At 46.9% G+C, this 26,319-nt stretch overlaps 1 protein-coding gene across 1 annotated transcript; it reads left to right on the top strand.

The window, feature by feature from the left end:
- Positions 1-1,390: 1,390 nt before the first annotated feature.
- Positions 1,391-26,138, top strand: LOC139311558 (maestro heat-like repeat family member 5). The gene is made up of 26 exons (XM_070936018.1): positions 1,391-1,805; positions 2,692-2,828; positions 4,226-4,321; positions 5,318-5,434; positions 5,687-5,809; positions 6,017-6,166; positions 7,608-7,727; positions 8,255-8,334; positions 9,642-9,777; positions 10,725-10,820; positions 11,211-11,315; positions 11,993-12,128; positions 12,764-12,882; positions 13,049-13,198; positions 14,096-14,250; positions 17,028-17,175; positions 19,069-19,220; positions 19,652-19,789; positions 20,460-20,574; positions 21,180-21,323; positions 22,230-22,406; positions 23,239-23,388; positions 23,640-23,765; positions 24,742-24,844; positions 25,790-25,855; positions 25,975-26,138. Exons 1-26 carry the CDS (start codon positions 1,424-1,426, stop codon positions 26,136-26,138), a joined length of 3,585 nt encoding a protein of 1,194 aa, XP_070792119.1. The 5' UTR covers positions 1,391-1,423.
- The last annotated feature ends 181 nt before the right edge of the window (positions 26,139-26,319 follow it).

Raw genomic sequence — 26,319 nt, 5'->3', positions numbered from 1 at the left:
GGACCTTGGAGGTCTTCTAATCCAACCCCCTGCCCATGCAGGAAACCCTACACCACTATATCATGTATCCTATATCTCATATCTCATAATAAAAAAATATTAAAAAACCAAGCTCAGTGGAAGACTTAGCCAATCAAAGAACAAAGTTGATCAGCCTTAAGCTTGGTTAGGTTCTTTTGAGATCTACCAAGTTGAGGGACACCATCACAGTGGGTCATTCCATAGTAACCCCTAGCTTTGCTCCCCATAATGTCGCTAATGTTATCAAGGGGGTTATCCAGGGGACCCTCCATATCCCATCCCTATTATCTTGGGAAGTAAGAGGCCCCTTGGGTCATGACACCAGCTGTCCCCCCTGAGAACACAATGCGGTGATGTCACAGCCCCTGGGGCAGAGATATAAAGGCAAAAGGGAAGAGAGGGGAGCTGTGGAGAGTTGAGGAGAGGAGGAGAGTTGAGCTCAGTTGAGTTGTGTTGAGCAGAGCAGAGCAGAGCAGAGAGTTGTGGTCTACTTTGTCAAAAGACTTGCTGAAGTCTAAGTAGAGTATGTCCACCGCATTTCGCTGGTCTACTTATTTAGTCACTTTGTCAAAGAATGAAATAAGATTGCTTTGTCCTGATCTGTTTTTAACAAACCCACGCTGGCTTCTAGCTAGAACTTTATTTATTTCTAGATGTTGGCACCTCTGTTTTTTTATTATCTTTTCCAGTATCTTCCTAGGTATTGATGTTAGGCTGATTGGTCTGTAATTTCCTGGGTCTGATTTTTTCCCCATTTTTGGAGATGGGAAGCACATCAGCTCTTTTCCAATCCTCTGGTGGTTCCCCAGTGCTCCAAGATTTTTGAAAGATATGGTACAATGGTTCTGAGATAACCTCTGCCAGCTCCTTCAAAACTCTGGGATGTAATCCTTCAGGTCCTGGTAGCTTATATTCCTCAGCATCAGACAGGTGTTCTCTCTCTTTTTTTATGTTTTGCTTATTTTAACTTTTATTTCTAGTCTGTTTTTTACAGTTACGTTTTTGGTAGGTTGGGCTATAGTTTCTTTTTGTGTGAAGACCGAAGCAAAGAACGAGTTAAGCAGCTCTGCTTTCTCTCTGCTGCCTGAAACTTCCTTGCCATCTTCTCTCTTTAGTGGACTTTTAGTTTGGTTGCTGTGTCAAACCAGACAGTTGTAGAAGCACAAAGGAGAGACGCCAAAATTCCTCTGTAGATCAGCAGCTCCTTGGGCAGTCTGAGCTTGTTGACACAGGAAGAACATGTGATAAATAAATAAGATAGATAGATAGATAGATAGATAGATAGATAGATAGATAGATAGATAGGAGCACCAAGGACCCCTCCTTTCAACCTGGAGTTACAAAATTTCTCCTTTATTGACAGGATCTCCCTCCAGTTCAAGAACTCCCTCTTCACGAGAGAATGGACCACATGCTGAAGAAGTTGCCCTTCTTGCAGAAGAAGGACAGCAAGGAGACCCATCCACAAATCAGCAGTAATGACCCACGGCAGTGGAACAACCAAGAAGCCCACCCGTCCACTTCTTCGGCCACTCAAAGAACCACGCAGGTCTTACCCCTCCTTGTGAAGTCAGCTCCAGTGGACATCAGGAAGAAGATGCAGCCTCCAGCACTGGGGCTGCCCGATTTAGTGCGAAGGACAACTGCCAGGACCCCTCCGAGGGCTCCTCAGGGGGAGATCAAGGCTGGCCAGAAAGAGCCCCCTCCCTTGCCAAGGAGGCCCGAGAGGGAAAGGGCTCCAGGAAGAAAACGCTCTCCAGATGCTGTCCTGCCTTCGTATCCAGGTATAGACAACACAGGGCTGGGCTACCTATGGAATCAGCCTTGTCCTTTCACATCAGCCCACCCCACACAATCAATCCATCCATCAATCAATCCATCAATCAATCAGAACAGAGCCAGAAGGGACCTTGGAGGTCTTCCAATCCAACCTCCTGCTCAAGCAGGAGATGCTATACAATCCCAGACAAATGGCTACCCAGTCTCTTCTTCAAAGGCTCCAGTGATGAAGCACCCACGATTTCTGGTGGGAAGCCATTCCATTGGTTGATTGTCCTCACTGTTTGGAAGTGTCTCCTTAATTCCAGGTTGCTTCTCTCCTTGAGTAGCTTCCATCCATTGTTTCTCTTCCTGCCTTCTGGTGCTCTGGAAAATAAGTTGACCCCCTCCTCTGTGTGGCAGCCCGTCAAACACTGGAAGACTGCTCTCATGTCACTAGTACACCCTTCCTTCCTTTTCCTAGACTCCCCAAATCCAAATCCTGCAATCGTCCTTCATTAGGCAGGGACGTTATGGTGCAGACTCCATCAGTCAAAGAGTTTTGACTGGTGGGATCTAGGAAGAGGGTCTTCTCTACCGCTGCCACTGTATTAGGGAACATCTTGCCCTCAGAGGTGAGGAAAGACCCCTCCCTCTTAGCCTTTTTCAAAGGCTAGATCTAAATTATAACATTACGACATCATGAAATTTCAAAGCAATAAAAAATTCCAATTCCATATATAAGATGGTTGTCTAAGGACATGAAGATCAGGGACTCGAGACGTATGACGCGTTTGACTCCTCCCTCAGGCTCAGCCTGGTGATCCACTATGCACACTTTTTCTCTCTCTGCTTTGAGAAGGCTTGTCCTGTCGAATTGCCCATCAATCTCTGTCTGTCTCTTCTTCTCAGAACTCTCGGACGAGCGCTTCAGAAATTTATGGGAGAGCACGAAGCCATTGAAAGGCAGACCCGTCAAAGAAATGTTGGACCTCATGGATGAGAGAGAAATATTAGAGACCATCTTGGACCATCTTCGTCCTTTCCAGGTAAGCAGCTGGGTTTGTGTCGCGGTGGGCCCGGAGGTCCATCGTGGAGAGGTTGCAGAAGCCAGGGCTGCCTCGGTGGAGATCATTTATCCCAAAAGGAGACAAATGTAGTTATGGAGAATTTGCTGAACTATGGGGTCCTTGCTGGAAGGATCATGGAACGACCATGGAATGATCGCCTCAACCATTTCGGACTCCACCTCAACATCAAGACAACTGGGTACTTAGGGACTGTCACCACCCCTGGAATGCTTCAAATCAATGGAGAAAACCTAAAGAAGGTGGACATTTTTTGGTATCTGCGATCCCACCTCCAATGTCAATGGTGACATCAATGGCGAGGTGCGAGCGAAGGAGAATGGCGAGAACTCACCAGTGTGTTACTGGACAGACGAATGGCCACCCATCTTAAATCTAAGATCTACAAGACAACCATCCGCCCTGTTGCACTGTCTGGCACTGAATGCTGGGCAGCAACAATCGGGACCGGAAGCTCTCTGCATGCCACGGAAATGCGAAATGGTCCTGAGTGTGAAAAACAAAGTCCCTTTTTTTCAGTTGTAAACTATTCGTTAGAACTTCGAACAGTCAGTAAATAAATGTTCTGACCCAAACACGACAAACCCTCTGAAGTGAACTCAAAGATTCCTTTATGAGGAGAGCCAGCAGCCCCGACAAAAAGTTTCTTTCTCACTGCAGGCTAAGAAGTCCATCCGGCAGAGAGAAGAATAGTTGTCTGCCACATCTATTCATCCCCACCCCCTGCCTTTTATCCTCAGAGATAGGGTGGGGCTTCGCTAGCAGTGGTGTCTCTTCCGTCCCAAGGACCGGTCCATAGAATTCCCCGGCTCTCCTCTCCTCTGCCTTCTGCGCATCCACACGTCAGGCTCTGGACCCAGCTGTTCCTCCTCTTCCTCATCAGCCACCTCCAGACCTGGGAACTGTTGACTCTCCATCTGAGGGCTGATGGACGGCCCAGACTCCACCTCTGTCTCTCTCTCTCTGACAGCTCCATTCCCTCTTCCCCCTTGGAGCTCTCAGGTTGCCCTGATGCTGGCCCTGACTCCTACGCCTCCTCCTCTTCCTCCTCTGATTCAGCTGCTGGAGGGCCCCAACAATAAATGGTGATAAATCAAGTTCTCACAATTTGTGGCAGAGATTTTCCAACCGTTCATCTCAAAAGCTGCCTCAGCTCCAGCTGATACAATCCGGATGGTCCTTGTTACGTGCTTCGTGTCTGTCCCAGCTAGAAAAGTCAAATTAATTATAATATGCATCCGGACGCAGAAGGGAAACCAACCCTCCCCTTGGAAACACACAGAAAGCTGTTCCTTCCTCTGCTCCTTCACTTTCTCACAACTTCTTTTTTGTTGTTCTTGTTGTTGTTGGCAAAGCAGATTCCTTCAGACCACAAACTGCCTAGGAGGAAAACAAGCCCATTGCCGCCCATCGACCAGGAGCAAAGCACGTCCCAGGTCTTGTCTAAAGACAAGGTAAATATGTGGAGGTTTTACACTTTTAGGGCCGCAGTTGTCTTAGATGCAACGTCAGAAGAGGATGACTTGCCGTGGCCAACTCACCGTGGATGCCCACGAGCCACAGCAGACTTGCTGAGGGTTAATTCAACAATTCCGTTCTCTCCAATAATGTTAAAAATCATTTTAATGTTTGTCGTTTGTGTCTCATTTTGTCCTTCCTTTGGCATCCTTTCTTTGACGCTTCTGTTCCAGCGTTTCTTCGATATTAGACAGACAAATGAATAATAGAATTACAGACTTGGAAGGGGCCTTGGAGGTCTTCTAGTCCAACCCCCTACTCAAGGAGGAAACCCTTTACCATTTCAGGCAAATGGTTGTCCAATCTCTTCTTAAAAGCCTCCAGTGATGCAGCAGCCACAACTTCTGGAGGCAAACTGTTCCACTGGTTAATTGTTCTCACTGTTTGGAAGTTTCTCCTTGGTTCTAGATTGGTTCTCTCCTTGACAAGTTTCCACCCATTGTTTCTTGTCTTGCCTTCGGGTGCTTTGGAGAATAGGCTGACCCCCACTCTTTGTGGCAGCCCCTGAGATATTGGAAGCCTGCTATTAGTGTAACTCTTGTTCCCTGGTGAGTTGGCCAAGGCAAGTAGGCCATGGTTAGTTGTCCCAATCCACCACGGAGAGCTAATGCATTTAAAAAGATGAAGCTGCACGATCTCCACAGAAACCATAAAGCATATCAGGACCCCCAAACAGAGAATCAGCAAGGGCACCCATAGGGATGGGGGAGGGGTTAAAGTAGCTTTTTAAGAAGAAGAAGAAAGTCAAAATGGCAATTATTGATTTATTAGATTTATATTCTGCCCATCTCCCCGATCAGATCACCCGGGACCACTTTCCTTGTGCTTGGCTAAAGGGAGTCCATTTTTGATCATAATTTGTCCTATATTTCCTTTTCCTGGCCGATTGGTGGAGCTCCCTAGGACTCACGGACACTTTTTCCCACCTTCAGATTAACCTATACAAATATTATGGCGTTAAACTGCGAAACTCAAGGCAGAAGGACCTGGTGATGGAACAGCTCAAAAGCCTTCTAAATTTTTCGTTCCAGGAAGAAACAGACCGAGAGGTGAGTGGGAGTGGGATGCCTGTGGGGGCTGAGACCTCCATCTTTGTGGGGTCCTTGGTGCTCTCTGAGCTTGGATGTTTTCTTGCAGACATTTCATTACCCAGCTAGGTAATTTCATCAGTGCTAGAAGGGCCTGGGGTTTGCAGAGAGGAGGAGGAGGAGGAACAGGAGGTGGAGAAGGGGAGGAGAAAGCGGAAGAGAAAGAGAAAGAAAATGTGCAAATGTCCTAATTTACAACATCGCTTTGCCTAGGGAATCTCGGAAACCATTCGAATGGTTGCCTTTTGCCACCTGCCTGAGATTCTGGAGGTCCTGAAAGAGGCTGGACATTTCAGGCAGCCCAAGGCACCTTTTGCGCTGGAAGCCGCCATTGAGGTAAGACCAGGGATGGGGTTGCAAGGTCTGAAGAGAAGTTCAGAAGGAGCCTGTGGGATTCTGGGAAGGAAAGTCCAAAGTGCTTGGAAGGACTTATGCACCAGGCTGTCTGGTCTCCTTAGATTGGTCACTTTCCATCCATTGCTTCTTCTCTTGTCTTCTGGTGCTCTGGGAAATAGCTTGACCCCCTCGTCTTTGTACTGACAGGAGTCACAGACTCTCTCCGAGAGACGGATTCGGACCACACTAATCCTCTGCTACGGCCAGGCAGTCCTGGGAGCGCAAGTAGAAGACATGGTGCCTCTCATGGACAACATTATTTCAGAAATACTCGACCAGTATTCCACCAGGAACAAGGTAGGCTGGCTTCCACCCTATATTTCTCTTAATGCTGAGTTTAATTACGAGAACAATTATAATCCGGAGTCCTTAGCTTGATTGCTTTCTTAAAGGCAATTCATGACCCAACTAGCATGTTGTGGGAGAGGAGGAGGAGGAGGAGGAGGATCTATGGTCATGCTGCATTTATTATACTCAAGGCAGCACATGTGCATTATACGCTTTCTTCCTTTCCACACAACAACAACTCTGTGATGTTGTGTGAGTCAACTCACTCAGCCAGCCCTCATGCCTAAGGCGGGACTAGAACTCACAGTCTCCTGGTGATTGGCCAAAGTCTCTCAGCTGCCTTTCATCCTAAGGCGGGACTAGAACTCACAGTCTCCTGGTGATTGGCCCAAAGTCTCTCAGCTGCCTTTCATCCTAAGGCGGGACTAGAACTCACAGTCTCCTGGTGATTGGCCAAAGTCTCTCAGCTGCCTTTCATCCTAAGGCGGGACTAGAACTCACAGTTTGTTGGTCATTGGCCCAAAGTTACCAATCCAGCTTTCATACCTAAGGCAGGACTAGAACCCAGAATGCCCAGTGATGTTTTGATTGTGAGCCCCCAGAGTTCAACCAAAGACAATCGGCTACCTAAAGGTTTAAATAAATAATTACATCCTCTTCCTTTTGGTTTTTCTTTCTTTCTTTCTTTCTTTTTTTGAATAATTTTTTTTTATATTTGTGTAGTTTATACATATCATTATGTGAATGGTGTGGTATCTGAGTATCATATAATTCAATACAAATATATTCATAATTATTACATTCCATTTTCCTTAATCCATATCATGAATACATTGCTTTACCACCCTTCCATTCTAAACTTTTAACATTTTCCCCCTTCACATTATTATATTCAAAGACATGATCATCTGTTTTATTATTCATATATCCAGTATAAGGTCCTTAATGCTTTGAATCATTGACTCCGTTCTGTTTAAATCTCCACAATCATCGGTTCAGAAACCAAGCCTCCAAGTCAAATTTTAATGTCTCATCAATGTTCAATCAAATCAGTTAGTTGCTTCAGGGATCCTCCACTCCTCAAGTCATTTTTATATATCCAATTATATATTACAACACATCATTCACCATTTCTCTTTTCCTGCACAAACTGATGGTTTCTGGATGTTCCCCGGCTTCATGGCAGCCATTTTTGAATGCTGCTACTCCTAGTCTTCAGATGAGAGGTTTTTCCGAGTCAGGGAGGGGAGATGCGGCTCCCCTCAACCTGCAAGGTGGTCCCCCTTTGCTTCACCACCCCTACAGGGTGGCTATGGCTTCGAATGAAGCCCCCGACAGAGAGAGCTAGGAACGGGGCTGTGGAGCTCACTTCCGAAGGTGCCGGAATTTCAACCGGAGGCCCTTCCTTTGGTTTTTCTGACCCCACCCTATTCCCACGTGTGTTTTCCAGGACGAAGGGCTGAAGACAGCGTTCATGAGGTCCATCATCATGATCACCAAAGCTGTTGCCTACAGCAGGAGGCAAGACATCCATTTGCCCCATAAACAGGAATTGGTCATAAACATCATTGTAAGTGGGGAGAGGGAAGGGAGGCAGGTGCTCCTGGGCTTATTTATTTTTGAAAGTGAATTTGAATCGAATTGAATACCAATCAATTGAGCCCAAAATATTTTTGTTGCTAAGTGGGACATTTGTTAAGTGAATTCTGCCCATTGTATGACCTGTCTTGCCACTGTTGTTAGCTGAATCATTTTCCTTAAATTATTTGCATGGTAGTTAAGTGAATCTGGCTTCCCAATTTTATATAGGTCATAAAGAGCAGTTACCAATCCCTGACTTAAATCATGGTCACGGGACACTGGTTGCCAAGTGACCAAAATATGGTCCCTGAGGAAGGGACGTCTCTTGGAACTTTGCATCTGGGTCATAAGTAGTCCTGGAGAGATCCCTCAAAACTTTAAATGGTGGCTAAGCAACCAGTTGTAAGTTGGGGACTTCCTGTGTCAACCAGGAAAAGCATAGGGCTGGGAAGAGGGGCAGCTGGATGGTGGCCATATCTCAGGAGCTTTCTTAGATGTGTTTCTTTCTTCTTTCAGGAAGTCATTGAAGATCAGCCCGCGAGACCCTTGTCCATCGTAAATCTCCATCAAGCAATCGTCACCATCACCTGCATAAGGTACCTACCTGCTCCGCCCTCATCTTCCCACCAGCTCGGTAGGAACTTGGAGTTGGACCCAGTGATGCGATTTCAATGCCAAGTCCCCATGCTCTAGAGCAGGCGTGTCAAACTCAATTTCATTGAGGGCCGCATCAGAGCTGTTTTTGCCCTGATGCGGGGGGTGAGCGGGGGTCGCCAAATGAGTGGGTGTGGCCGATGGGGTGGGTGTGGCCAGCTTGATGTCACTCCCCAAACTGCTGGCATGTTTCCTCTTCGCATTGGGTAGACCGGTCGGAAGCCACGCTGGCCCGATCTTTCCTCTTTGCACTGGGAAGACCAGGATGGCCCCCACGGACCAGATCCGACCACATCGCAGGCCGCATCCATCCCAGGGCCTTGAGTTTGATGCCCCTGCTGTAGAGCATGCATTGAGTTAGCAGGTCAGCCCCAGAATTTGGAAGGGTGAAGAATTTGCACGCTGCCAATCTGGGCAGTTGAGAAATATGGGAAACTAGGTGAGCATGCTTCTTTAGGTGTGAGGGGTCCTTGGTTTTCTCTTAGCGTGGTGGTTTTCTTGCAAACATTTCATGACCCAACAAGGTAACATCATCAGGGCTAGAAGGAAGTGGGGTTTGCTCTCACTTTAAATTCAAATCCATGGCTTGTCTTCTCAGGATTGGTGGGAGTGTTTCTCGTGGTCTGGTCTAGTAGATTAGAGAGAAGAGAGATGAGAGATGAAAGAGAGAGAGAGAGAGAGAAAGAGAAAGAGAAAGAGAAAGAGAAAGAGAAAGAGAAAGAGAAAGAGAAAGAGAAAGAAAAAGAGATTATATCACAATATAAAAAAGATGTTGAGACTCTAGAAAGAGTTTAGAGAAGAGCAACCAAGATAATTAGGGGATTGGAGGCCCAAACAGACAATGGACGGTTGCAGGAACTGGGCCTGGCTAGTCTAGTGAAGAGAAGGACCAGGGAAGGCATGGTAGCAGAGTTCTGATATTTGAAGGGCTCTCACAGTGAGGAGGGGCTCAACCTCCTCTCCAGAGTACCTGAGAGCAAGATAAGAAGCGATGTATGGAAGCTTATCAAAGAGAGATCCAGGAGAAATTTCCCGACACTGAGAACAATCAATCGGTGGAACGATTTGCCTCCAGAAGTTGGGGGTGCTCCATCACTCGAGGTTTTCAAGAAAAGAGTTGGCAACCATATGACTGGGATGGTTGAAGGACCATCAAGCAAGGGTTGGAGTAGAAGACCTCCGAGGTCCCTTTTAGCCCAATGAGTCTATGATCTTCTCAACCTCCTCCTCTTTTCTTGCCTTTCATCAGCCGTATGAAACCCGCCTTGAACTCCGAGATGAGATCAAAAGTGGTGAGCAAAAGCATCCAGAAGGTGTTTTCCTTGCCGGCTTTCAAGATGACCACCCTGAAAGCGAACAGCCCAGGGCAATCAACTCAAACTCAGGTGAGCAGTCCAGATGAGTAAAGCCCTCTGAGATCCACCTGGAAACAAGGATCTGGTAAACATGATTCAAGATCTCCTCAAAAACTCTAGATCCATCCTTCAATCCCAATGGCACCTTGGCCTGTCCCTTCATCTTTGGTCCTGAAAGTATGCGTCCACTTCTCATTATACGTTACTGGAACATAGGACTATTCTTAAGTCCTAAGCATCTCCATATGGTTTTCCTCGCCATCTTTTCTCTCTTCCTCCACTTCTCTTTTGTGTTCTGGTTGAAGTGTCTTCTCAAGACCAATTCCCATCTCCCGCCTTTGCCCCCGAACAAAAGAAGGGCCACGGTGGGGCAGAACAACCATGTTCTGCATTCACTAGCTGTGATTCCTAGGTAGTCTCAGAATTCAGACGCTTAACAACTGGTTCAGATTTACAACAGTCGCACCAGTCAAGGGGGAAGCCCGATTCACTTAAGAACCATGTGGCTAACTTAACAACAACAGTCAGTGGCAAGAAAGGTCATAAAACGAGGGAAAAATTCACTTCACTAATGTCTCGCTTAGCAATGGAAATTAGGGTGCAATTGTGGTCGTAGGTTCAGGACTGCCTGTATTTGAATATCCCAAAACTGTTAAGGAAGACATTCAACCTTTTAGTCGGTCTGTTCTGAACGATAACAGGAAGGAAGTCCTTTTGTTCCTCGTGTTCAGCCGAGAAAGAATTTCCTCCAACTCTGGAAGAAAAATCAGCCCTGCAAGGTGGGCCACTCCATTTACTGCAGACTTGTGGACTTCAACTCCCAGAAGTCCATGGCTGGCTCAGGATTGTTGGGAGTTGCAGTCCACCAGTCGTACTAAAAGGGCCATAAGTTCCCCACCCCTGGATTTCTTCCTCTTTTAGGCGCTGTTCTTCCTTTACACCACTTCTTCCTTCGGACATTCTTGTTCTTCTTTTAGGACTTTTATCACCAGACGGCAAACGCCTGCAACACCATGCTCACCGGCTTGCTGTCCGAGGCTCCCAATCTGGATTCCCTGCAGGAGATCTTGACGGTAAAGAGTGATTCTTTCTTGGGGTTGGTCGCACGGTCAGCCAGATGGTTAGGCTGGATTTGGCAATTCTGTCACGGATTCTGGACGGAAGGCTGGAGCCGGTCAGGATCGAACTGCTGAAGTGCTGGCAGTAGGCAGAATTATCCTGCAATACTGCATTCTAACCACTGTGCCACCACAACTATAAATGAACTGTTGTAAGACTAGCTGTATTCCAGAAATCTTCAACTCCTACTCTAGTTTTGAGCCGAGAATAGACTTAAATTGATCACCGTCTCAAATTTGTTTAGTTCCTTAAATTTTCTCCCCAGTCCTGGCAAATTCTGCGGCTCTTCCAAGTGTGAATCACAAATTCTTCCTTTCCTCCTCCTCCTTTGTTTTTCCTGGCAGCACACGAATCCCTGGATTGAAACTCCCAAGAGTCACGAGAGAGAGAGGGCCATCAAGAGCACCAGGCACCTCCTGAAGTTCGTTTCTGAAAACGTCAATTTCGACGTAAGTCACCGTTTGGGATGAGAGTGAGAAGTGAGAAATAAAGGGAAAAAAAGAAGAAAGTCCTTTTGGAAAAAGCATCTTTGGGATGTGACCAGGAGGATATAAGGAGTCCCGCTTGAGCAAGGGGTTGGAGGAGAAAACCTCCACAGTCCCTTCCAGCAACTGAGGTTCTGGGATTCTCAGGTTCTATGATTCTGTGATTCTAAAATTCTATAATTCTAAGGTTCTATGATTCAAAATTCTATGATTCAAAGATTTGAAGATTTGAAGACTCAAAGGTTATGATTCTAAGATTCTGTGATGCTATGATTCTATGACTCTATGATTTGAAGACTCAAAGATTTGAAGATTCAAATATTCTATTATTCAAAGATTCTATGATTCTATGATTATGATTCTATGATTCAAAGATTTGATGATTCAAAGATTCATTGATTCAAAGATTCTGTGATTATGATTTGAAAATTCTAGGATTCTAAGATTCAAATATTCAATAATTCTATGATTCTAAAATTCTAAGATTCTCTGTCTCTAAGATTCTGTGATTCTAGGATTCTAAAATGGACGATTCTAGGATTCTATGGTGCTATGGTTCATATTCTCCGATTTCAGCTGGCTGAAACCTTCATGAGCCCCCCGTTCTCATCTCTCCCCTCCTTCCTGCTTCCTTTCATTAGACCACAGCTGACTTTTCTTTGCTGGGACAGCTGGTGGCTTTGCTGGGCCTGCACATTAACGACACCAGCGAAGAAGTTGGCCAGATGTCCGCAGAGGCCGCCTACCACCTCCACCACCTCATCATGAGCAAACTGGGTGAGAAAGTTGGACTCCAAGGGCTGCCAGGAGCCCCAGGGATGCGCCCTGCCCAGGAGAGCACTGGGTGTCCCAGCCTGCTGGTCATTGGGCTGGGCAGAGATGCCTGGAATTGGCAGCTGATATTGGCACCTCTCAGGGCCAGGGGTCATTTGAAGGCTGAGTTTCTCACGTGAAGTGTTTCAGCTAGGGAGAGAAGGAGGGAGGGAGAGGAAGAGAGAGGGAGGGAGCGAGGGAGCGAGGGAGGGAGGGAAGAGGAGGAGGAGGAGGAGGAGGAGGAGGAGGAGGAGGAGGAGGACTGGAGTCCTTGGTGCTCTCTGAGCTTTGTTGTTTTCTTGTGAACATTTCATGACCCAACTAGCTAACGTCATCAGTACTAGAAGGGAAAGAGCTTTTCACTGAGAGTTTTGCCCTCTCAGGGCTGATGGTCATCATCACTGATGATCTTCCCTAGTTGGGCAATGAAATGTCTGCAAGAAACCACCGAGCCCAGAGAGCACCAGGGACCCCTCAGGTCAGCCCTGAGCTGCAGATCTTCTCTTCTGTTGGAACGACTAAAGCGGCCATCAGACGAAGGATCTTCAGAAGCTCCGAATGCCAAAATCTGACCTTCTCTTCTTTTCCTCCCTCCACAGCCAAAGAAATGGACAAGAAGGCCAAGAACAAGAAGGGGAACATCGTCAATTGGCTGAGGGAAGACTTCTTCCTTTCGGGCCCAACCATATTTTATAATAACGTCTCCAAAATGGCTAAGGTACGTTTTAGTTTAGTTTACCTGATGGGTGACACGGAATAAGGCCTGCCTCTCTACGTGGGGTGCTGTCCCCAAATCTGGGTCAAAGTCTCTGGCTTGTCGAGAGAAGGAGGGAGTCAAAACCCTGATGCATCTCTTCATGGTCTCCTTTTCTTCTCTCCGATAGGCCTTTGGCGAGCATCTGAGCCCGTCACAAATAAACGACCTGATCTTAAAAGCCCTGGAGGCTCTGACAGACCCAGACAAGAACATTTCACACTCTGCAGGACTCCTGCTCAATTCGTTCTTGGAGGAATGCGGGATGGAGATGGAGGAGGTAAGAAAATGGCAGGGTTTGGAGCAAAAGGGATAGAGGAGATTTTGTCAAAAAGAAAGATGAGAATGGGTGAGACCTTGTTGGCTTGGTGACAACACTTTGGCTGGATTGAAGAAGGCTAGGGCTGGATGGGAGACCACCAGGTGATCTTAGGGCTGTTGAGAAAGTTTGCCAAACCTTGCAGAAGAAGGTAAGGGCAAAACAAATAGCCCTATTGTTTTCATGAGAAATAACAGTTGGAGAGCCAGTTTGGCAGTGGTTAAGGCACCAGGCTAGAAGGCAGGAGAAGGTCAAGTCCTGTCGTAGCCATGAAAGCCACACAGGTGACTTTGGGCCAGTCTCTCTCTCTCTCTCTCTCTCTCTCTCTCTCTCTCTCTCTCTCTCTCTCTCAGCCCAACTCACCTCACAGGGGGGTGATTGTGGGGGAAAGAGGAGGGAGAAGGTACAAGCTGGATATCTTCTCCGCTTCAAATTATCCGTGAAAGTAATAAAGATGGGGTTAAATCAATCAATTAATCAATCAATCAATCAAAAAGTTGCCTTCAGGCATCCTATCTGGACTTGACCGGGGATAATGGAGGTGGTAGTCCAAGAGACCAGAAAAAGCACAGAAGTGGGGAATTAGCGGCTACCCAACATTTGAACTATGGACCGCAGGGTTCCTTGCTAGTGGCTGGGGTGGTCCTGAGTTCGAGATCAGTCTGTTTGGATGTTCCTCATCTGTTCCTGGATCCATTCCAGTTGACATTAAAAAACAAAGGCCAAGCAGGGTTTGGACGACCTCTTGAGGCTCTTAAGCATCCTCAGGGTCATGGGAAATTCAGGGGTTTAGCAAACGTGTTCCATATTATGACGCTCGCAGACGGTCTCATCCCTTGGATCTCTCTTTTGCCATAGCTGCCCATGATCCTCAAGGAGATCTACATGCGTCTCCCGAAGATCTCGGACCCTGCCACCAAAGAACAAACTCTCAAGGCAGTGTGTCATCTGGCGTCCAAACGGGTGAACAGGGTCGTGGATATTCTCCTCGAGTGCTCCGTGGCCTGCGATGGGTAAGAAGAACCTCAAGGAGATGTGCCTCCTGCTTTCTTATATGCCACAGAGATTCTCAACCATTTGCGATGGGGCGAATACCTATAGCTCGGGTAGAGGATGACGGTGGAGGTTGGTTCTCTGAGCTTCTGGGTGGGTTTCCGAACGTTTCGTTACCAGGCCAGGTAACATCTTCAGCGGAGTTTAGGGAACGCCAGTGTTGATGTTCTTCTGCTTGTAAGGGCTTTGTGTGGTCAGTAGGTCTTATGATGGAGAAGTCACATCAGGTGAGGGTCTGGTCATTGGTCAGTTGTGGATCACGTCAGGTGAGGGTCTTGTGATGGGGAGGACACATCAGATGAGGGTTGCATGAGGTGAGGGTCTTCTGATGGGTCAGGTGTGGCTCACAAATGAAGGACTTGGGGTGGGTCTTGGGGTGCTGATTGGGGGGGAGGTTGCAGTGGGTTGGTTGAGGGCCAGTGCAGTCGCTGGTTGGCTGTGCAGTCGATCTGAATTCTGAGGGCTTCCTAGGCTGGTTGTCTCCACCATCCAGGTCATGGTTGTCCCAAAGGTGCTTTTCCAAAAGGCAGCTGGACCTCCTTGGTTTTTCAACTTTCTTGGTCGCCACACTGTAGAAACAATGCAGAGACTCGGAAAGAGTGCAGAGAAGAGCAACGAAGATGATTAGTGAACCGGAGCCTAAAACTTATGAAGAAGAGTTGCAGGAATTGGGTCTCTCTAGTTCAATGAAAGGAAGGATTGAGGGGGGACAGGATAGCAGCGTTCTGACATCTGAGGGGCTGCCACAAGGAGGAGGGGGTCAACCTATTTTCCAAACCACCTGAGGGCAGGACAAGAAGCAAAGGATGGACACGAATCAAAGGCAGAAGCAACCTACTATATGCAGAACTTTCTTAACAGTGCAAACAATTAACCATTGTTAAGAGCCTTGGTAGTACAGGGGTTTAAGGCACCCTGTTATTAAGCTTATTAATACCAGCTGCCTGCAATTACTGCAGGGTTCGAATCTCGCCAAGGCTCAAGGTTGACTCAGCCTTCCATCCTTTCTAAGGTAGATGAAATGAGGATCCAGTTTGTGGGGGCAATAAGCTGTATAAATATACAAAAGGATGAAGGCTATTGCTGAGCACATTGTAAGCCGTCCTGAGTCTTCGGAGAAGGGCGGCATATAAATCGAATTAAAAAAACAACAACAGTGGAACAACTTGCCTCCAGAAGTTGTGGGTGCACCATCACTGGAGGTTTCCAAGAAGAGATTGGGCAGCCATTTGTCTGAAATGGGATAAGATTTCCTGCCTGAGAAGCGGTTTGGAGTACAAGACCTCCAAGGCAGGGGTGAAATCCTACCAGTTTGGTCTGGTTCGCCCAAACCGATAGTAATAATTGCTACTGTTTGCCCGAACCAGTAGTAAAAAAAAAAAAACACTTTAAAAAGTATGACAGTCAGCTGTGCTGCGCGATGGGTGGAACTTTTTTTTACTTTTTTAAAGCATTTTTTTACTACATATTCGCCCAATCTGTAGTAAAAAAATGCTTTAAAAAGTAAAAAAAAAGTTCCAAGATCAGCTGTGTGACAATCAGCTGTGCTGGGCAATGTCAGAACCTTTTTTTAATTTCTAATTTCAGCATTTTTTTACTACCAGTCAGCTGTGAGAAAATCAGCTGTGCCTGATTGTCTGTGAGGTTCCTGTTTGTTGCAGGGGCCATTTTGTGTAAAGTCCAGCTGCTTCTGCATTGTGTGTGAGTCAGTTGTGTAGCTTTTGTGTTACTTTTGTGTAAAGTGTGATAGTTTGCTTTTGAGCTCTCAGTGACTCAGTGAGGTTCCTGTTTGTTGCAGGGGCCATTTTGTGTAAAGTCCAGCTGCTTCTGCATTGTGTGTGAGTCAGTTGTGTAGCTTTTGTGTTACTTTTGTGTAAAGTTAATAGTTTGCTTTTGAGCTGTCAGTGACTCAGTGAAGTTCCTGTTTGTTGCAGAGGCCATTTTGTGTAAAGTCCAGCTGCTTCTGCATTGTGTGTGAGTCAGTTGTGTAGCTTTTGTGTTACTTTTGTGTAAAGTGTGATAGTTTGCTTTTGAGCTCTCAGTGACTCAGTGAGGTTCCTGTTTGTTGCAGGGGCCATTTTGTGTAAAGTCCAGCTGCTTCTGCATTGTGTGTGAGTCAGTTGTGTAGCTTTTGTGTTACTTTTGTGTAAAGTTAATAGTTTGCTTTTGAGCTGTCAGTGACTCAGTGAGGTTCCTGTTTGTTGCAGAGGCCATTTTGTATGAAGTCCAGCTGCTTTTACATTGTGTGTGAATCGCTTGTGCAGCCACACCCACCCGGTCACATAACCACCAAGCCACGGCCGCCTGGTCATATGACCACCAAGAAACGGCCACCCGGTCACATGCCCACCAACCAACGCCCACAGAACCAGTTGGGAACATTTTTGAATTTCACCACTGCTCCAAGGTCCCGTCCAACTCGGTCATTCTGTGAAAAGCACCTTTGGGTTAATTCTGTAGACACACTGCTCCTAGAAACGTCCCTTCCCTTGACCAGTTCTGGGTTCCCTGGCACTTCCGGTGGCGCAGAGGCCCTCCTTTGAATGGCTACTAGACAAACGGTTGCAAGTCGAGAACTACCTGTAGATATATTTTTTTCCATGCATTAAAGCAGTTCATTTGGCCATTCTCTAATCCTTTCTTCCGTTGTGGGAGTTAATCTCTCTGGACTGGCCGTCTCTTCGAGAATGGGGAAAGAATCTGATTTTTCCCCCAATCTATTTTTCCACCTGCACAGAAGTGCTAAGGAGTTATGGAGGGCACTGGCTGCAGACCCCTATGCTAACATGAAGATCATGAAGCCCCTCCTTAAAAGGCTTCAGAACGAAGACCCCACCACCGAAGCTTTTGGGAGGAGAAATAGCAAATCCATCATGCCCATTGCGGTAAGCCCTCAACCGGCGGCTCTCCTTTCCTTAGATCTACAGGTGGGCCACGCCTGAGGGAAGGGGGAAGGGGCTGAGCAGAAGAGTCGCCCTCGAGGGTCTCCTCATCAGGAGCAGGCATGCCCTGGCTGGAGGGAGGCAGAGGGCAAACTGGTGGGGACTGAAATTGGAGCAAAATTTGACGTAGGCCCCCACAAAATGCCCCATTGAAAGTAGAGGCATCTGTGGGCTTCCTTGCCCGAACAGCTTTGATGTCCATCCATCCATCCATCCATCCATCCATCCATCCATCCATCCAGTTCTATCATCTATCCATCCATCCATCCATCCATCAATCCATCCATCCATTCATCCACCCATCTTCCACCCATCCGTCCTTCCTTCCTTCCTTCCATCCATCCATCCATCCATCCATCCATCCATCCATCCATCCACCCATCCATCCATCCACCCACCCACCCACCCATCCATCCATCCATCCATCCATCCATCCATCCATCCATCCACCCACCCATCCATCCATCCATCCATCCATCCATCCATCCATCAGTTCATCTATTCATTAATCCATTCATTCATGTATCCATTCATTGATTTATTCATTTATTCATACATTCCTTCATTTATTAATTCCTTTACTCATCCAATCATTCATAATTCAATTGATTCCTTTATTCATTTCTTGAGTTATTTCTTACAGAAATAACTAAAAAAGAGTTTGATTTAAGAAAATACATGATAGGAACCAACAAAGGCGAACACAACTGACTACTTTGTGTCATATCTTATTTTAAATATTTTTAATCTGTATTTTTATTATGTGTTATATTGTTTTATTACATTGTTGCCCAGTGTCAGATTGCTCAGATGGCCGGTGTAGAAATTTAATTAATGAAGACCAATAGAAGAGAATATTTGTAATCCAGGTTTGAACTGTGGGGTCCTTGGTGCCCTCTGAGCTTGGTGGTTTTCTTGCAGGCCCAACTAGGCCATCTCATGACCCAACTAGGTAACATCATCAAGGTTAGAATGGAGTGGAGCTTGGGGAGTGGAGGGGAAGAAGAGGAAGAGGGAGGAGGAGGACTGTGAGGTCCTTGGTGCTCTATGAGCTTCGCTGCTTCCTTGCAGACATTTCATTACCCAACCAAGTAATATCAGCAGGAGGAGGAGGAGGAGGAGGAGGAGGAGGAGGAGGAGGAGGAGGAGGAGGAGGAGGAGGAGAACTGTGGGGTCCTTGGTGCTTACTGAGCTTGGTGGTTTTCTTGCAGATGTTTCACGACCCAACCAGGCTAACCCTACCTCTAAGCCTAACTCTTCGAGCACTGATGATGTTACCTAGTTGGGTCATGAAACATCTGCAACAAAAAAAAACACGCTCAGACAGCACCAAGGACCCCTCCAATCAGCTAATAGGTGGAGAGTCAAGAGCCCACTTAGGAATGAAGACAAACAGAGAAACGTGAGGTTACCGATCTCTTTGTCCCCAGTTCTCTCTCACTTGTGCCACTCGTTTTGTCTTACCCTTTTGCTCCGTATCTACACCCCACTGGCCTCCCAAAGTCTGGAGTGGGGCTAGAATGGGAGTTTCAGAAGTCCCACTTCTAGCAAAATTTTGCTCCGTGTCTCAGACATGGACATTCCTGGTTCAGGTTTCATGGACATGAGGATTTTTTTCTTTCTCTGGGCACAATGAAAATGTATCTGCCGAACAAAACTCTGCATTGGCGACAAGAAGGGCATCCAGCCAGTAAACCCTCAGCTCCATTCAGTTGCCCAGACTCCACCCCGCAGGGGATTATGGGGTCATTAAAAGAAGAAGAAGAAGAAGAAGATGATGATGAATCTAAGTAACCTGATGAGCCCGAGCTGACTCTCCTCTCCTCCTGTTTCTAGGCCACCAATGCGCTCGCCTTCCTCCTCTCGCTTCCTGAGGCAGCCACCATTGTCCAGAATAAGTTCTCCAGCCTGCTCCTGGCGCTCGTGACGCAGATCTATTTCCTGCTGGGAGCAGGCAAGAGCGGGTCAGAGGAGACCAACCACCTGGGGTAAGGAATCTCCTAGCCCCAATCTGGATCCTTTCTCCATTTCTGCAAAGCTCAGGAGATGCCTACAGGTTTCCCCCAGGTCGACTTACGACCACAACGGGCCCCCACTTCACTCTGTTGCTGAGTGAAACAGTCGTTAAGTGAACTTTGTCCCATGTTGCAACCTTTCTTGCCAGAGTGGTTAAGTGAATCATTGCCCTGGTTAAGCCCCATGGTTGTTAGGTGAATCTGGCTTCCTGGTTGACTTTGCTTGCCAGAAGGTCCCAAAAGGGGATCGCGTGACTCTGTGACACTGCGACCGTCATAAATATGGGTCAGTTGCTGAGAGTCTGACTTCTGATCCCATGACCATAGGGATACTGTAACGGTCGTAAGTGCAGGGGGATCAGCGGAATGATTGGCACCAACTCTTCTTCCTTTGTTTCATTTAGCAACGCAGTCGAAGCCGTCAAACACCTCATCTTGTGCACCGGCTATCAGGAGGAGTTCAAGGACTTAGACATGGTTCGATGTTGGGCGATGCTGATGAGTCCTGATAGTGTGTTTGAAGGCATTTTCCACCTGGTCCGGTAAGAAATTAAAAGTCAAAAGAGCTTGGCTACGAGGGGCAGTGGGTGAGAGAGGGAGGGGAGGCAGAGGGAGAGGGAGAGGGAGAGGGAGAGAGATAGGGGGAAGGGGAGAGAGAGGGAAGGGGAGAGAGAGGGGAGAGGGGAGAGGGAGAGAAAGAGGGAGAGGGACACAGAAGGCAAAAGTGTGAGAGAGGAAAGATTAGAGGGGAGGAGAGGGAGGGGAGGGGAGAGGGAGAAAGAGAGAGGGAGGGTGAAAGAGAGAGGGAGGGGAGAGAGGAGAGGGGAGAGAGAGGGAAGGGGAGAGAGAGGGGAGAGGGGAGAGGGAGAGAAAGAGAGAGAGGGACACAGAAGGCAAAAGTGAGAGAGAGGAAAGATTAGAGTGGAGGAGAGGGAGGGGAGGGGAGAGGGAGAAAGAGAGAGGGAGGGTGAAAGAGAGAGGGAGGGTAGAGAGGAGAGGGGAGAGGGAAAGAGGGGGAGTCAGAGAAGGAGAGAGAGAAAGAAAGGGAGAGGAAGGGGAGAGGGAGAGAGGGAGGGTGAGAAATTCTCTAAATGGAGTAATTCATTGAGTAATTCATTTATCGATAATTCAGATCATGATTTCTCTAGCTTGGAGATTTTCTTCTCCCTCACCAGCAGATCTTGTCTGATCTCTCCATATTTATTCTCTTAGGAACTTGTTCAACTACTCAAAACATGAGCTGAAGGTCATGTTCCGACAGGCCAACATCCACCTGCGCCACCCCGATTTACGACATAAAACCATTGGGATGGTTTTCTTTTCGGAGGTGAGGAGACCTTGAGATGCACCCCAACCTTCTGGAGCTCCAGGAAAGCTGCCCAGGGTTATTTTTTGTATTCTTGCAACTATCCTTTACATGACCTATCAGACGGTCACAAAAGGGATGACGTAAGCTCGAAACACTGCGACCGTCATAAATATTTATTTATTTATTTATTTATTATTGCGATTTATATGCTGCCATTCTCCCGAGGGACTCAAGGCGGCTTACAAAAACAATATCCAATACAAATCACAATAAATTAAAATCAACAACCCAATTAAAACAATTTAAAATTATAACAATGTACACCCATAACGGATCAGTTAAGTTGACGAAAGAGCCACGTCTTCAACTCAAATATGGACGGGCAAGTACCCAAATTTTGATCACGTGACCATGATGATGCTACCATGGTCATAATTCTGAAAAATGGACGTATCCCTTTTGTCAGTGCCGTTGTGACTTTCAGCGGTCACTAACCGAGGACTGTGTTTATTTTCTTTTTCTCTCCCCGTAATGGCTGAAAGTGGCATTTTTAGTAGAGGCTCTCAGGGAAGTTCCCTTCCTTTGCTTGGCTAATGCTCCGTATCTCCACTCTTCTTCCTCAGCTGCTGTACCATCCGGAAATTTCCCAATTCTTTATCATCCAAGACATCCTCCAGGTGCTGATGGAATGGATGAGCCAGCCATATCCGCTGATACAGATCTTCAGTGTTAGAGGATTGGGGAACCTCATCCAACACCCGTTTGAGGTAAGAGACGGGGGGCAGGAAGGGAGTGGCTTCCAAGGTAGTAGCAGGTGTGACCTCACTCTCTGGGAAGTCTACAAGGCTGGGAAGGATAGAAGAAGGAGAAGAAGAAGGCAACCAGCAGAAAGAGGACAGCTAGAGTGGTGTCTCTTCTACAAAGATGGCTGCACCCCTGGAAGATCTGAAGGAGCAAGTAGAGGCCAGGTCCTCTTGGAGGACACCTGAAAGCAGAACAAGAAGCAACGGATGGAAACTAATCAAGGAGAGAAGCAACCTAGAACTTAGGATAAATTTCCTGACACCGAGAACAATTAACCAGTGAAAGGACTTGCCTCCAGAAGTTGTGGGTGCTCCAACACTGGAGCTTTTCAAGAAGAGTTTGGATAACCATTTGTCTGAAATGGACTAGGGGTTCCGGCTTGAGCAGGGGGTTGGACTAGAAGACCTCCAAGGTCCCTTCCATCTCTGGGATTCTGTTAAGGACCAGGGGAGACCTGAGAGCAGTCTTCCAGTATTTGAAGGGCTGCCCCAAAGAAGAGGGGGTCAACCTATTCTCCAAAGCCCCTGAAAGCAGAATGAGAAGCAGCGGATGGGAACTAATGAAGGAGAGAAGCAACCTGGAACTAAGGAGAAATTTCCTGACCCTGAGAACAATTAATCCTTGGAACGACTTGCCTCCAGAAGTTGTGGCTGCTCCATCACTGGAGCTTTTCAAGAAGAGACCAGACAGCTATTTGTCCAGCAGAGTCTAGGGTCTCTAGGGGTTGGACCAGAAGACCTCCAAGTTCCTTTTCAACCCTCTTCTTCTATGCTCTGTGGGCTTCTCTTGTATTTGTCATGATTGCTGCGAGACTCAGAGAACTCCAGTGACCGTGTTTAATTGCTTGTTTCTTTCCCTGCTTCCTGCAGAAGAACATCTTGGAGCCACTGTTGATGCCAGTGCTAAACTGCGCTTGTCACGAAAAGAAGACCGTGGCGAAGGAAGCTATAAGGACCCTGCGTTTCCTCCTCAGATACCTTGAGATAGAAACCCATGCATGGAAGGCAGTCAACCTCATTCCGCTCCTTCCAAAATATTTTCATGATGTAAGTCAACCAAATCATAAAAAACTGGTTTTCCACCTCTCTCTCCCTTCCTCCCTCTCTCCCTCTCTTCCCTCTCTCTCTCCCTCTCTTTCTCCCCCTCCTCACTCCCTTCCTCCCTCTCTCTCTCTTTTTCTCTCTCTCCCTCCCTCCTTCCTCCCTCCTTCCCTCCCTCCCGCCCTCCCTTTCCCTCTCCCTCTCTCTCTATCTCTCTCTTTCTCCCATAAAGAAGACCTGGGTACCATCTGCAGAATTCCAATTTTATCGAAAATGCTTACAAAGTTCAGCAACAACTGTGTTGTGCTGATGTGAAACAGGGGAAAGCTTGCAGATGATCCCGGAGCCCTTCTAGAGAGCTGGAGAAGTGCCAGAGGAGGTGGAAGAGAAGGAAGGTTGCCCCTCTCTTCAGCTTCACCAAACCAGGTGTCCGCCTAGAAAATCTACAACACCACACAGCCTATCTAGCAAAATGCCCTAGATTGGTCATCTAGATTGGTGTTGCTTGATCTCAGACACTTTAAGATGTGTGGACTTCAACTCTGCTGGCCTGAGAAGTCCAGCAGGAGCTGCTAAGATTGAACAACACTGGTCTAGATCAGGATTTCTCAACCTTGGCAACTTTAAGAGGGGAGGACTTCAACTCCCAGAACTCTCCAGCCAGCATACTGGAGTTGGGATCCCCATCTTTGGGGCAACCATGACCTGGATGATTGACCATCTCCATGGACATTGAACTGGGAATAGGTGTGCTCTGAACTTGTGTGTTCTCCTTCAAGAAGCTTCTGAATGGCTATTCTGCTATTGGAGGGACTAACCTGTCTCTCTTCCTTCGTAGGACGACATCGAACTGAGGAATACCTCCATCACCATTTTTGGCATGCTCCTGAAAGGACTGAAGGAGATACAGAATAGTAATATGGCTGAAAACATCCTGAACAGCTTTGTTCCCCTACTCATACAGCTGTCAAATGATCGGACGAAAGAGGTGAGTTGAAGGGCTGCGTAACCTGAGCTCCTGCTCTGATCATGCTACCTTCTCAGTGAGACCACCCCGTACCCCCATCTTCACTCAGAGCAACGTGGTTGTACCACGTGGACACTCTGGAGAATGCAAAGAGATTCTAGAAAATCCTGAAGTTTTGGGGTCCTTGGTGCTCCCTGAACTTGGTTGTTTCCTTGAAGACCTTTCAGGACCCAAGTAGGTGATAGCATCTCCCCCTTTCCTCCCTCGGCCAGGTCTCCAGGAAGACCCTCGACTCCTGCGTGTCCTTTATGAACTGGGGGGGCTTTCCCAGCAACTTGTTTGACTATGAAATGTATACCAGCCTTCATAGCATGTACTCCAACATCTGCTACGTGGTTGTAAGTAGGAGCCAAGCTGGCCAGTTTTCTTCCAGATTAGAATATGCTAACCATTTATTTCTTTATTTTGCCCTGCCTTTCTTATTTTTATAAATAGTTCAAGACGGTGGGCATCCCTAATACTTCTTCTTTTCTTCACAACAGCCCTGTGAGGTGGGTTGCCCTGAGAGAGAGGGACTGCACCAAAGTCACCCAGCTGGCCATCCTGACTAAGGAGGAACTAGAACTCCCAAAGTCACCCAGCTGGCTTTCATGCCTAAGGCAGGACCAAAACTCACCATTCCCTGGTCATTGGCCCAAAGTCACCCAGTCTGCTTGCTTGCCCAAGGGGGGGACTAGAACTCACCGTCTCCTGGTAATTAGCCAAAATCACCCATCCAGCTTTCATGCCAAAGGTGGGACTAGAACTCTCAAAGTCACCCAGCTCACTATCATGATGAAGGCGGGACTAGAACTCACCGGCTCCTGGTTTGTTGCCTGATGCCTTAACCACTAGACTCATCTGACTAGAGGGATTCTTCTTGGGTTTTTGCTCTCTCGGGAACAGCAGAGGTTCCCTGCAACCATGAGGACTAGAAACCTTGCTGGTTTGTGGGTTTGAGGATTAGAAATGGCAGTTTGTGGGAAAAGGAAATTAGGACGTAGAAGGGGGCAAAATATAAATGCATTTATAAATTCAGAAGCCATTTCCTTAGCATTTTTCTTTCCCTTTTCTTTTTCTATTTTCTGTTTTTCACTATCTGCTATTTTTCTTTATTTTCCTTTATGCTTTTAATTTGGATAAAGCTGTCTCTAATAACATAAATATCAATTAGTATAGTAAAGTATAGCATAGTATAATGATGTCATAGTAAGTTGTTGAGGACACGAGGACTAGAAACCTAACCAAGAAAGCAGCCCCTTGGTAAAAAAATAAAGAAAGAAAAAAAGGAAGCTCTCTAGTTGAATGGCTTGTTTGTTGCCTTGTGTTCCCCAGATGAATAAATGCAAGCAAAACCTTCCTGCAATGTTGGATCAGATGCTGGGATTCCTGAGGAGCCGGAACTCTTCCCATCGTGAGGCAGCTGCCCTCTTAATTGGTAATCACCAATGCCAACTCTGGAAGGAGGGCAGGAAAACCCAAGACAGGCGGGCGGCCTTATCACCAAAACAATCTATGCGGAATTAAGCCATGTTGCTTAATCAGACTGGAAGCTGCTCTTATACCGTGTGGCTTCTCCGGAACTGCTACGATTGCGCAACAGTTTTTCAGGCAGTTCCTGCCCTCTTTCTTAAGGGTATGGCTGCCGTTGTTAAGTTAGTCACATGGTTGTTAAATGAATCTGGCTTCCTCCCGGATTTTGCTCATCCGAAGATCGCAAAAAGTGATCTTTGACTTCCAAGACACTGTAAGCGTCATAAGTACGAGTCGGTTTGCCAAGCATCCGGATTTTGATCTTGGGGATGTGGCAATGCTTGTAAGTTTGAGAATCAGTCGTAAGTCACTTTTTTCAGTGCCATTGTAACTTGGAATGGTCACTCAATGAACTGTTATAAGTCGAGGACTACCTGGCCTGTATCCCTCTCTCCTGTATAGGTAACCCCACAGCAGTGGTTTTTTCTCTGGAAATATTTCCAGCTGGCCTCCCATTCTAGTTTTAACTGGATTTAAGGCTGCTTAGGTTGTTTTCCAAGATGATGGTTGTTTGCACAGTCCTAGAACATAAAATAATAGAGTTGGAAGGGACCCTAGAGGTCTTCTAGTCCAACCCCCTGCTAAAGCAGGAGACCCTCTACCATTTCAGACCAGTGGCTGTCCAATCTCTTCTTTAAAGCCTCCAGTGAGGCCTGGAGACAAAAACATACGAAGAACGGCTACCCCTCGTCCTTCTTTTTATTAGACAGACCCAATCCCTGGAACCATCCCGTAAAGTCCCAAAGCGACTCTTCCAAGTGGAAACCAATGAATTGCACATTTTTTTCCTGAATCAGTCGATTTAGCCGTCTCTGTTAACCCCACCAACGTTTTCTTTTTATGCGCCTAGGCTGCTGCGCGCAATACATGCAACCGGATGTGGTGACTTCTAAACAAATTGAAGAAGTTTTCCTCGGTGAGTTTCAAAGTTCCCTCGCTTGAAGCAAGGAGTTTTTCTCCAGAAGCTCTTTCGCTGATCAGGGTTGGTTCTCACGGTTGATCCCGGAAATCCTTTGTTTTCTGGATTCGTTTCAGGTCTCCGGGATCTGCAAGGCGATCGTGAAGCCTCGGTGGCTCAGGCTGCAGCTGACTCAATGGAAGAAATCTTTCGGCAGTGTGGCCATCTGATCGAGCCGGGTCTTGTTAGTAGTCAACTCCACTCCAAGGTCATCAGGAGGATCTCCGAGACCAAGCAATAATAGTTTAATAGTTTAATAGTTTTCTTTATTATCATGGCACCTCATACAATTAAAGTGCCATCCTCACTGTATATTATACTTTTTAAAATCCCCATAAAAATAAAACAAAAACACACTTCCTTCACATTGTATGCAATTGAATTGAAAACCCCTGATATTGTATTAATATTGCACTCTACAT

Source organism: Pituophis catenifer, unplaced genomic scaffold, assembly GCF_029215685.1.
Source record: "Pituophis catenifer annectens isolate HBS135680 unplaced genomic scaffold, rPitCat1.0.hap2 SCAF_2, whole genome shotgun sequence".
NCBI classification, from domain to species: Eukaryota; Metazoa; Chordata; class Lepidosauria; order Squamata; family Colubridae; genus Pituophis; species Pituophis catenifer.
The sequence above is the reverse complement of the archived record's forward strand: the minus strand, read 5'-3'. Positions and strand labels throughout refer to the sequence as shown.

Coding starts and splice junctions, on each gene's coding strand:
- LOC139311558 (XM_070936018.1), top strand. CDS start 1,424: ATGGACCACATGCTGAAGAAGTTGCCCTTCTTGCAGAAGAAGGACAGC. Junction 8,335..9,641: donor GTCACCATCACCTGCATAAG/GTACCTACCTGC, acceptor GCCTTTCATCAG/CCGTATGAAACCCGCCTTGA. Junction 10,821..11,210: donor CCCTGCAGGAGATCTTGACG/GTAAAGAGTGAT, acceptor TTTTCCTGGCAG/CACACGAATCCCTGGATTGA.